The sequence below is a fragment of the Osmia bicornis genome, unplaced genomic scaffold, assembly GCF_907164935.1.
Source record: "Osmia bicornis bicornis unplaced genomic scaffold, iOsmBic2.1, whole genome shotgun sequence".
Lineage (NCBI taxonomy): Eukaryota > Metazoa > Arthropoda > Insecta > Hymenoptera > Megachilidae > Osmia > Osmia bicornis.
The window spans coordinates 55575-68418 of NW_025791350.1; the positions used below are offsets into that span (position 1 = coordinate 55575).

At 38.9% G+C, this 12844-nt stretch overlaps 2 protein-coding genes across 2 annotated transcripts; both read right to left on the reverse strand.

Annotated features, from left to right (window-relative positions):
- Window positions 1-4692: 4692 nt before the first annotated feature.
- Window positions 4693-6189, reverse strand: LOC123989057 (activating signal cointegrator 1 complex subunit 2 homolog). Its single transcript, XM_046289771.1, has 4 exons — window positions 6171-6189; window positions 5138-5409; window positions 4994-5077; window positions 4693-4908 (listed from the first exon to the last, which is right to left on the reverse strand). Exons 1-4 carry the CDS (start codon window positions 6187-6189, stop codon window positions 4693-4695), a joined length of 591 nt encoding a protein of 196 aa, XP_046145727.1.
- A 4072-nt stretch (window positions 6190-10261) lies between these two features.
- Window positions 10262-11167, reverse strand: LOC114882001 (tigger transposable element-derived protein 1-like). Its single transcript, XM_029198886.1, has one exon. It carries the CDS (start codon window positions 11165-11167, stop codon window positions 10262-10264), a length of 906 nt encoding a protein of 301 aa, XP_029054719.1.
- Window positions 11168-12844: the final 1677 nt, after the last annotated feature.

Consider the following 12844-nt stretch of genomic DNA (forward strand, 5'->3'; position numbering starts at 1 on the left):
AAAGAACAAGTGGCAAACGCCGTATCGTTGCAGTACCCCAGACCGGAGGCACAACTAGCTCTAAAGACAGACGCTTCAGATACAGCGATCGGAGCAGTGCTGGAACAATGTAATAATGGTGCATGGGAACCGTTAGGTTTCTTCTCCAGGAAACTGGAGAGAGCTCAGCAAAAATATAGCACTTATGATCGCGAGTTGCTCGCCGTTTATAAAGGCCTAAAATACTTTCGACACTGGGCCGAAGGAAAAAACCTAACAATTAAAACAGATCACAAGCCCTTGGTGTACGCCTTTCAACAAAAGGCCGATAAAGCTACACCACGTCAGCAAAGATATCTAGATTTCATCGGACAATATACTACGCACATCGAATATATACAAGGAAGAAACAATATTATAGCTGACTCGCTTTCTCGCATCGAGGCATTGGACCTACCTGTGTTAGTCTCGACTGATGAGATCGCGCTGGAACAAGAACGTGATCAAGAGCTGCAAGACATCCTAAAGGAACCAACGGTGTTGAATAAATGGAATCTACAGCGTATTCAGGTCGACGGTACAAATATGCAAATATATTGCGACAAGTACAATAATAGTATTAGGCCATACATCCCTTTAGCGTTAAGAAGGAGAATATTCGATGCGGTGCATAACCTTTCACATCCAAGCGGTCGTAACACACGAAGGAGAATTTGCAAAAGTTTCGTGTGGCCGCACATGAAAAAACAAATAGCCGAATGGGCACGTGCATGTTTAGCATGCCAACGTAGTAAAATTCAACGCCACATCAGGAAGGATCCAAAAAACATTGAAATTCCACCGGGACGATTCGATCACATACACATCGATATCGTCGGACCACTCCCACCTTCCAAAGAATTCCGATATTGTCTCACCATCATTGACCGGTTTACACGCTGGCCCGAAGCAGTACCTGTGGCAGAGATTTCCGCGGACACCATCGCAACAGCAGTCTACAGTACCTGGATAGCCAGATTTGGGACACCCCTCACGATTACAACCGACCAAGGTACGCAATTTGAATCCCAATTATTCACGTCACTTATAAGGCTTTTAGGTTGCAATAAAATCCGAACGACAGCCTACCATCCTGCCGCCAATGGAATGATAGAAAGGTGGCACCGGTCTCTAAAAGCAGCCATTACTTGCAATAATAATCCGGAATGGGCCGAAGTTTTACCCACCGTGCTACTTGGTCTGCGCACAAGCTACAAAGAAGACCTCAAGGGAACCTCAGCAGAGATGCTATACGGTGCAGCCATCCGACTGCCATGTGAATTTCTCTCACAGAGCTACCTAGAAGACTGCACGGAACCCGAAAACTTTATCAATAAATTCAGACAATATATTCAGCAGATTAAACCAGTACCGACTGCACACCACGGTAAAAGAAAAGTTTTCGTGCATAGGTCAATTTATGAATGTACTCATGTTTTTCTTAGAGTAGACGGTCAAAAAAGACCATTAGAGCCACCATACGAGGGGCCATTCAAAGTATTAGACAGACTGTTGGACGATGTTTTTTGTATCAATTATAAAGGAAAGCCAAATAATGTAACAATTGAAAGACTGAAGCCCGCGTTTATAAAAGCGACGGACGATTAAAATAGAGTAACGCCAAAAACGTATGTACGCAAGGCTGTGAGATTTGCGGTTTGAAACTTATAAATAATATAGTTTAAACGTTTAAAAATTTTAAATTTATAAAAATATTAGATAAGATAGTAAATGTATATTTAAACCGCTAGGAGGGGAGTATGTGTAGCGGCGCCCTCCGTTAGTCACTAGATTTATGTTGCCTTCAGGTTGGCAGTATCACGTCTAGGCTAAGCTAGTGCATACGAATCTATGTTATATACATTCCTTATATAGAGAGGAGAAAGAAGCAAGAAAGTAAAAAATTCTCGCAACACGTGCTGGTTATTTATCCTTCTTTCCGAATAATTCCGCTACAGTCGAATTTCTCAATTATGTGTTTCCACGATTGCCCGATTCTTTCCAATGGCGCTTACATCGATACGGAGGAGGCCTCGAAGGAGTCTGTGCCCTTAAGGGGGTAGACACGGGTAATGCAGCGAGGTGACATTACCGGCAAAAATGGGCCTATTAATGGGTTTACGGGAATCGGTTATTTGTCCTTATAAGAGAACACATAGGGCTGGGTGAGGGCTCATTCGAAAGAGGAAGGTCCAATGCAGGGCGGTCAACTCATGGTTTAACGAGATTGTGTCCATATATAATAATATCAGTGTCCAAAGTAGAAGAAAAAATCGACAAAATGCAGTTGCGGAATCGAAGTATTTTTAGGCCACTAAAAGAGATTTGTGCCTCAAACGGTCAGTTGACCGCCCTGCATTGAACCTTCCTCTTTCGAATAAGCCCTTATTCAGCTCAAGACCTTCTCATATAAGGACGAATAACCGATTCCCGTAAAAGCATTCCCAAAGACGAGTTCCGCCATTATCTGGATACTACAGAGCAAGTTACGTGACAAATTTAGTTCAGCTAGTAGTTATAAGGTGGCGTCTAAGTAGAAAGGCTGCCGATCTGGAATCGTAGCCAGAATCAAGCGTCAGCTTGATTACGTCACTCGAACTGTGCTACGAAGGCAAGTGAAAAAGGCAACAACGCCCGAACGCTGAGTGAGACGCACTACAGTCATGCTGTCCTTCTCTCATTCTGCATGTTGAGATTGTCCCTTTTCGCTAAGATTTGACTGCCGTCCGCCTGGATTTTTCACAGCGCCGCATAACAAACCTCGCCTCATTCAAACTATATCGTGTTTGGTATCATTTTAATCAGAAAAATTTCACCAATGCGCTAGTAAAAATTTCATTTAAAAAAAGTCAAAAATAAAAAAGTTTTATAATTGAATTAGTATTAGTCACACCGATATGTTTCGGCTCTTTCCTTTGATCATTGGACCTCTCGCTCTCTCCTCCACTGTCTGTCCCTTTCTACGTTCATGCTTGGCTGGCCATCGCATATAATCCGAGATTCGACACCTCGGCTGAATATATGAATTGTTACACATATTCAACTTTTACTGTATAGGCGCCAGGTCCCTCCATTTATTAGTTCTAATAGTACCATAGTACTTTCTTATGCAGAATGTTTCAAGGAGTTGACACAAGTAAAAAAAAAATGCAATTCCATTTAAATAAAAAGTGGATTTGCATTTTTTGAGTGCATCGTTCCATTCACAAAGAAAATGAAATTACAGAAAAATAGACATTATCATCCCATTGAACTTTTACATAAACAGCTTTTTCCTATCTCTTACCAAATTTAAGATATAACCCGTCCCAATTGCATGACGTATCCTGTATACTTTTATTAATTAAGAAACATTTATTTAAAAAAGTTAATAACTTTCTCTAAAAATAATTTCAGATTGCCCGTTCCTTCGGAGCAGGCATATATTTTTCAGCAGCGAGGAGTGCTACGGTGTGCTATGTAAAATCCACGCGTTTGGTCAGTCAGAATTTATCGGAGCGTGATAATTCTATCATTTGGGTTGAAAGAAGGATAGCATGATCACCGTACATCTCACTCTAAACGCGCCCCAATATTTCGCTTTCGTTCTTCAGGCGTATCGTGGCGATGCCTCTGGCGAGATGAGCGTTTGAATGTGTTTGTAAAAATACTTGAGGCGCTGTTGCCTTCCTAGATCGTGTTGCGCGCACGCTAGCTGAGAATTAAACCTTTCAAGTTCGTACCAGACCACGCAAGTGGCTCCACCAGGCCCAACGAAAAAACTACTGTAATACCGACGTCCCGAATCGGTGACGTCACGTACTGTGTCTACCCCCTTAAGGTAATGCGAGCGTCGAGGCCGAACTTCGAATTCCGCGTCGGTAAAACAGTCAACGTTGCATCGAAAATTAGACCGAACAGAAACTGATTTCAGCGCCACCTCAGTTATTGCGTCCAACTAACGGCATGCTATTCTACATCACTTTTCGCATACATCTAAATGACACACGGATGCTACGATAGCTAAATGTATGTCACCGCCAAAGTATAAAATACGATACTGCATATAGCAACTAGGAAATGTATGAATGACCTAACTCCTTCAGCCAAATATTATATATACATTTATTGTAATATAACATAACCAAGGGAAGAATATTCCTACAAATCGAATGTCTTAAGTTGTTTTTTTTCTAATATGTCCCGATATTGTACTCCGAATTCCTATCAATCGAATGCCTATGGTTAGTTTATCCTTCTCAATGAAATCGCCAATGTACCTGTATGTACATCGTTAGTACACACACATGATACGTAATAGGGGAATAAATGACAAGAATGTAAGTATACAATGAAAATATTTATTATGAAAATTTTAAATTAATAATACTTATAATAATAATAATAATAATATTAATAATAATAATAATAATAATATTAATAATAATAATAATAATAATAATAATAATATTAATAATAATAATAATAATATAATAATAAGTAGAATAATTTAAATAATAAAAATATAAATACAATAATAAGAAGAAAATGAAGAAAAATATACAATACTACTAAAATGAAAAAATAATACAATAAAATGTTGAAACAAATTTTTTCCTGAAATAAAACAAATCATATTTTTATATTATCTTTTTCATCATTACATATTGTACATATATTATCGTCGTACTTACTTCAAGTATGCCGCCTGCACACGCAGCATCGGCCCGGCGCCTGGCACTTGCAATGTGCTGTACTGCGGCCCGCACCGCAGTTATGCGGAATGCATCCGCATGGGCCAGCAGTACAGTAACTGCTGCCGTGTCCGCGACCCGGCCTTGCTTCCCGCCTTAATCTGTTGATTTCACGGCGGTGTTGCTGTATAATCCTTTGTTTTTCTCTGCCGTATGTCTGGAAAAATAAATATGTTATTATTCATAAACAGTGGATAGAAGAAGGAAGTAACATAGAAACATGAACGTAAAAATCGACTTACGATATACTCATCTGACTGATATAAATTTAATAGCGGCGATCTGTAATCATTTTGCGGCTGCTGTGCATGGGCCGTCTGTTGTGGCTGAAAAAAAAAATATTATGTTATTATATATAAATAAAGAATATCAGAAATCGTACAAACAGGAACGTAAAAAAAACGACTTAAGATATATCCAGCATGTTGTTGTTTTTGTTGTAACCCTTCTATTTTTTTCTTCAGCTCCTCTATTTGCTGCTGCAGCTGCAGTAGCGGGTCCGGCTGTGGCTGCGGCTGCGGCTGCGGCTGCGGCTGCGGCTGCGGCTGCCGCGTTTCCTGCGGTTGCGTCCGCAACCGCAGTTGTTGCACTTGTTGCTGCAGCTGCAACAGCATTTCCGGCTGCGGTTGCGCTGCTTCGTTTTGATCACCCTTAGCATCTAAAAAAAATTGAATAACATGGGTGATACTCCGTAAGACAAAAGCGTGAATGTGTTAGTGAATGTATGCGTGGCCAACTTCATTGCGACAAATATAACAGACGATTATTCTAATGCAAGAATTCTTGCAGAAACCATTGCAATAGTCGTCTGTTTCATTGTCTCTTGGACACGCGTCTAGAAAAGGCAATTTTCAAACTTTTTCATTTCAGCCTGTGATGAAAGTTTAAAATATCACATTTGTAAAAAATATGTTATGTGTATACTAAAAATTTCATCGAGATCGATCAATGCACTGAGAAGTTACAAGTAATTTATTTCTGAAAATCGTGACTTTTCATCTAAGAAGTCGCAATTCTCTGAAATTTTAATTGGCCGATCTCAATTAAATTTTTGGCGTCCTCATAACATATTTTTTACAAGTGTCATATTTTAAATTTTCATCACAGGCTGAAATGAAAAAGTTAGAAAATTGCCTTTTCTAGACGCGTGTCCAAGAGACAATGAAACAGATGACTATTGCAATGGTTTCTGCAAGAATTCTTGCAATAATTGTTGGAATAATCGTCTGTTACATTTGTCGAAATTTTAAGTATGCACATAACTCATTTGAATCTACGAAAGACATATTTTAAATTTTCATTATAGGCTCACATAAACCCACTGTATATGAGACAAAAAAAAATATTTTTGTTACAAATGTTCACCTTATTATAATTGTCAATGACACTCGCGAAGTAAAGAAAACAAGAAACATTTACTGTCGCCTTGTAAATCCATTTTTTTTTTCACTTGCTCCGAAACAGTCCGCACGGTCCAAGTTCAACGACGCCAGTGAAATTGGAAAACGAGAGCGCGTTGGCGTTTCGTTTTTTTTTAGCGCGTTGCCATGGCTGTCGTTGTTGTCTATTTCTTTCTAACAATAAGACATCTTCGCATAGAAGACATACATATATATAAGACGTCTTCGCATAGAAGCCATACATGTATATTATTCAGAAAATTTCCTAGCATTTGTGATATAAACAACCACAAATGGGAAATAAAAAAAATACCAGGAGAAAACTCTCCCTCAAAAAAGCTTATAGAAAACTGTAAGTGCTAACAATTTATATATACATTTCAGTAACTTGTGTGAATTGTCCTACATTCGTTTTACTTTGCAGGCGACGGAAATAATGGGAATCGTCGGCAACGACGATTCAAGCTGATGCAGTTTTGGAAGACAAATATTTCGAAAATAAAGATGCGGGGCGCATCCCAGAATCGAAAAACGTCCTATTCACAAATGAAAATAAAGATGATGCGGGGCGCATCCCAGAATCGAAAAACGTCCTATTCGCAAATGAAAATAAAGATGATGCGGGGCGCATCCCAGAATCGAAAAACGTCCTATTCACAAATGAAAATAAAGATGATGCGGGGCGCATCATAGAAAAGAAAAACGTCCTTTCCGCAAATGAAAATAAAGATGATACGGGGTGCATCCCACAATCTGAAAATGTCCTTTTAGCAAATAAAGATGTACAAGTACAAAACGTCCTGGACGATAGCGACGACAATCTCGTCGTAGACGTCGGATACGAAGATATGGGACGTATTTCGGAAAATGTGCCAGATGGCCGCCGCATTGTTGACGTTCAGTTCTTTTGGAATGAAATATATAGAACGTTCGACAATCATGCGCGAGGTATTGAATGTCATGTTCGCGATTGGAAAATGATCGGTAGTCGCCAGCATGGGTGTCTGACACAGTTTTTCTTCAAGTGCCAAATGTGCAATTACGGTTTGGTCGGAACCTATGAATTCAGATATAATGAATGTAAATGAGGCCACAACGATCGCGACTGTTACAGTCGGAATCGGCTATGCACAATTAGAAGAATTATGCGCCGCCCTGAACATGCCTTGCATGGCTGAAACGACGTACCGGAGGTACCGTGAAAAACTTGTAGATCAGTTTATGAAAAGCGCAATGCATACCATGCAGGCAGCAGGTGAAGAAGAAAGACGATTAGCTTTTGAAAAAAATGAAGTCGTCGACGGTATCCCATATATAACTGTCATAGCGGATGGTAGCTGGATGAAAAGATCGTATGGAACGAATTATAATTCACTTTCCGGTGTCGGTGCCGTTGTAGGTTTCCGCACAGGAAAAGTTCTGTTTATCGGCATACGCAATAAATACTGCACAATATGTGATATAGCAGAACGAAAAGCTACATCCCCAAAACATCATAAATGTTATAAAAACTATGATCGTTATGCCAGTTCTAGTAGCATGGAAAGTGATGCTATCGCTGAAGGTTTTAAATGCAGCATTGAAATGCATGGCTTGATATATAGAACGGTTGTTGCCGACGGTGATAGTAACGTATATCATACTATTGTAAATAACAGACCTTACCGAGAGCAAAAAGTAACCGTTAAAAACATTGAGTGTACCAATCACTTACTTCGTAATTTATGTAAAAAGTTGAGACACGTTGCTGAAAAAACGCAAACGAAGGGTCACAGAGATCGTGGCTTTGTTGCGTACCGAAATATAATTAAAAAAAATATTTTGAATATTCGTAGAGTTGTCGTTTTAGCAGTAAATGCGCGAAAACAAGAAACAGGGCCTCAGCATATCAAAGCTAGAGAACTTCAGAAGGACATTTTAAGTATTCCTAGTCATATATTTGGCGAGCACAAGGAGTGCAATAGTCGCAGCCATACGTGTATGCGTGACGAAAACAGAGCTGAGAAAAATTACGTTCCATCTTTGAAATTGTACGGTCTGTATATCGAAGTCGAGAAAGCCATACGATTCCTCAGCTGCTATTCGGATAGTTTGTTAATGAATGTGACAAACAATCCCGCAGAAACATTTAATTCAATTATCTGAAAAGAGATTGGTGGAAAACGTATTAATTTTGGTGCAAGAGGTTCCTACAATGCTCGAGTTGCAGGAGCTGTTACGCAATACAATACGCAACAAGTACTTACAGAAATGCATAAGAACATGTGTAAAACCGCTCCACCACTAGTAAAGAGATTGGAGGAACGGCGGCAGAGAAAAGTTGCGAAAACGAAAGAATTGCGAATGACCCATGGCAAGAGAAGGAAATTTAAGCCGGTGCAAGGAACAGATAAATATTATGGTCCAAACTCGCAAAGACCAGATCTTCCGAGTGATATGAACATTTCATATCAAGGAACATTTTGAAAATCTTGCTGATAATGCAAAAAATCGTACAATAATAGAAGCGAATACAAGAGATCAAAACGATTCAGATTTATGGAGAGCTTTAAAAGAGGAAATGCTAACTGCTTCGAATTTTGGAGCAGTATGCCGCATGAGACAAACAACGTCCTGCGCAGCAATGGTGAAAAACATTTTATATCCTCCACCTATCGATACCGCTGCTATGAAATACGGCCGCGATAAAGAACACATTGCAAGAAAAGACGTAGCGAACGTAATGAAAACAAGAATTCGAACTTGTGGATTGTTCATTGATCGCAACATTCCATACTTGGGTGCCTCTCCTGATGGTCTTATCGACGATGACGGTTTACTGGAACTGAAATGCCCACAATCTGCTGAGAATTTGACAGCGATAGACGCAATAGAAACAATACGTCACTTACGAAACATCTTCGATAGAGAGATATAGAACATGAATAGGAAGCACCAGTATTTCTACCAAGTACAAGGTCAGTTGCATATAACGCAGCGGAAGTACTGTATTTTCGCTATCTGGACACCTAAAAACATACATATGATCCACGTAAATAGAGACGACGCGTTTTGGACAAATCATATGGAACCTTTCCTAACGCGTTTCTACGAAGAATGCATGCTTCCGGAAATATTGGACAGCCGCCACAATAGACACATGCCTATTAGAAATCCAGAATACATACTACGGGCAAAAGAAGACGCATCAATTCAAAAATTTAGTAGAAAAATCGCGAAAAAGCGTACATATGAAAACATGATACAGAACAGTGTTGAAGCATCAAATATGACCGTTGAAGCAGTAACTAGCGAGTGTGTCATTGTCAGTCATTCAGTCCAGGAAGAAAACTGCACAGATGATGCTGTACGATACTATATATTAGAGACTGCTGCTTGTTCCGTAACTGACGTAAAGAAAAATGTACTACCTGTGCAAAGTAAATTAATCGATGAATCGTTAGATCGATTTTTACGTGTCGTCAGAGAAACTACTCCTTTTGAAACGCAAAGTGTCCTATACTTACAGTTTCCAAAATGTATCAATCCCTGCCGTAGTGACAAAAGCGTACAAATAATTGGAGGCAACTGTTCTGATCACTGGCGAAGTATCTATTACAACGGCCGCAAACTCCATGTATACGATAGTTTACCTGGCAGTGCATATGAGAAGCTCGTAGAGGAAGAAAAAAAGTATATTGCGTTACGATTTCCTCATATTCGCAAAAAGGATATACTTTTTGAAAGAGTTCAGGCGCAACCGGATTTCGAAAAGGAAGTTCGGTAACAATTGCGACAAACAATATATGTGCTGTTTGCGGAGAAAGTGCTCTTTCATCTCGTAACTATAGAAAATGGTTTACATGTTTTAAAGATGAGAATTTTTGTTTAGAAGATGAGGAATGTTCTGGGCGTCTTTCTCAGACACAGGAAGACAAAATTCAAAATCTTGTAGAGAAATCACTTAATTTATCAGTTCAGGAGATGTCAAATATTCTAGAAATACCAAAAACAACAATTCATACACATTTAATAACATTAACATATGGAACCGTTCAAAAAACGGCACGAACTTATGGGATGACCTAATACATGGAGAAGTTTTCAAATTATACATTAAATAGCTTGGTCCTACTCGTCGTAATCCAAAACGCGCATCTTCTTGTGACGAATTGGTTGAAAATCGCTTTCGTCGCTTGAAGATAGGATTTCAATTGATTTGTTTTTTGGTACCATGAAGTCAGTGATCAGTTTTTGTGACGACGGTTGACTGGTCAGTTGCTTGTGAACGTCACGATAGTGAGACATGCATGATCTCAGCTCTTTTTGGAATTTTAAGCGTCTTTCCGCATTGGTATCTATTTTAAGAAAATGCGTTTCCAATTTTTTAGAAATCTGGATCCCTGCATATATTTTATCTGCTGTAATGGATTCCGGTTCTTTTTGTCCATTTTCATAATCTATCAAACTATTGATAATGTCATTATCATCGACAGTTTGATCCTCATTCATCTCGTCCAGGTCATTTTCGCCGCAAGTATAGAAGCCTTCTCCGCCGATGTTATGTGTGAGCGCACTAATTTCAGATAATAACGTTGACGCGTTTTCGGTAACGTTTCGATGAATTACACATTCAGGCCAGATCGCTTTCCAGCACGAATTTAATGTGTGTTGTTTGATTTGTCCAATTGCTGCATTAATATGGTTTATGTAGTTTAAAATCGAGAATTTTTTCCAAACTTCAGTCAGGCTTAATTTATCGTTCTCTAGCTTTTTCAATTTGATATAATGTTTCTTAAAATTTGCGATTATGCCCTGATCTAGTGGTTGTATGAGGCTAGTCGTATTTGGTGGTAAAAATACTATTTGCACATTAGGATGTTCTATACAGGGATGACCGGGTGCATTATCCACAATTAGTAACACTTTAAACGGAATACCCATTTCTTCCATGTATTTTTCAACTTCTGGTATAAAAGAATCATTGAACCATGTTGCAAATAGAGCTGATGTGATCCATGCTTTTTTATTGGCCATGAAGTGTACTGGATATTTAGATAAATCTACGCCTTTTAGCGCACGCGGGTGTAAAGTTTTATTTATAATAAGTGGTGTTAACATCTTTGCACCAGAGGCATTACTGCAAAGAAGGAGTGTGATTCGATCCTTTGCCGCTTTAAAACCACTTGCAGTTTTCTCTGATTTCGCAATGAATGTTCGGCTGGGCATCTTTTTCCAGAATAACCCAGTCTCATCTGCATTAAGGGCACAGACTCCTTCGAGGCCTCCTCCGAATCGATGTAAGCGCCATTGGAAAGAATCGGGCAATCGTGAAAACACATAATTGAGAAATTCGACATTTGACGGTGTGACATCTAACGTCATTATGCAGAATAAGAAACGAAAGTGAGGTGGCGTAGTTGTCGAATCACATCATTTGAGAGTTCTGTCGCGGTGTTGCCACATCTGTGACAATCCTGACCATCTAGCAAAATGAATTCGCTCAAGCCGAGCGAGATTTTGATTCCAGGGACATAGAAAAGGACAGCGCGATAGAAAGAGAAGGAGTATCATGAATCAAACAACGTAGTACCGATCGGCGGAAATACATATGTTCGAGTCACACGCCACGACAGATGCAATGAGACTGTAATACACATAATGTACGCGACTATAAAACTTATACGAATAAAAACTATATGGCATTAATAATTTCAGAAAAGGAATGGAAAATAAACAGATGTAAATTTATCTATATATACAGTATTTATTTATTGAAATATTATCAATATATATCAACAATAATTGGCCGCCCGTCGCCCGTCGCCCGTCGCCCGCCGCCCGCTTCGGCCTTTTCTTTCTCCGCGGCGCCTGCATCGTCGATTACCATGACAGCCATCCCAGTCATGTAGTATTGAATTTGTTTTATCTGAAATATAATAATGAATGTTTTATAAGAAGAAAAAGCAATCATGGAAATTCAGTGGCTACTATTGTAGACATAATTTCCATTTCACGAAAAATCTAATTCTGCCACATTTATTACATAGAAGAATCAACGTTTTTACTTACTTGCGACGTTGACGGCCTCGGATTCTCCTTTCTGTTTCCTTTTATCCGACTTCGTTCCTTAGACCTCTTTCTCCTTTTTCTTCTATCCTCTTTCTTTTTCATTTCCTCTTTCTTTTCTTCTTCTTCTTCCTCGTCCATCTGTGAAGAAAGTAATTTATGTATAGATAACATAATACTAATTATATAAGATTATACTTGCCGATTATACGTGATCAGACAGCATATTTGCATTCCATTTGTCCTGGTAGGTAATGCTTTCTTGAATATACCTATATATGATTTTTTAATTTATTTCGAGAAGAGGAAAATGCTGTTTTTAATTTCTAAACGACAAAAATGTTCATGCAAAGATGAATGAAGATGAATGAAGATGAGTGAAGATAAATATTGAAAAAAGAAAAAGTTAATGGAAATAGATGATATAGGACATTAATAATTTCATGAAGGGAATAAGAAAAAAATTGTTTCAGCTGAAAAAATAAATTTTGAGTCCTACGCCCGCTTCGCTCCAAAAATCCTCTTCTCGGGAATCCTTTCTTCGAAAATCTGTAACAAATTAAGAAATATAGTATGGCATCGCGTAACTCACGAGACCGTATGATCCGCGAGTAAAATTGCTATTTCATACAATTGTGAACCACT

Bases quoted from the DNA above. Each gene is read 5' to 3' on its own strand.
- LOC123989057 (XM_046289771.1), bottom strand. The intron at 5,078-5,137 runs GTTTGTACGATT...TTTTTTTTTCAG, and splicing joins GTCGTTTTTTTTACGTTCCT to CCACAACAGACGGCCCATGC. The intron at 4,909-4,993 runs GTAAGTCGATTT...TTATTTTTCCAG, and splicing joins ATCAGTCAGATGAGTATATC to ACATACGGCAGAGAAAAACA.
- LOC114882001 (XM_029198886.1), bottom strand. From the start codon at position 11,167: ATGGCCAATAAAAAAGCATGGATCACATCAGCTCTATTTGCAACATGG.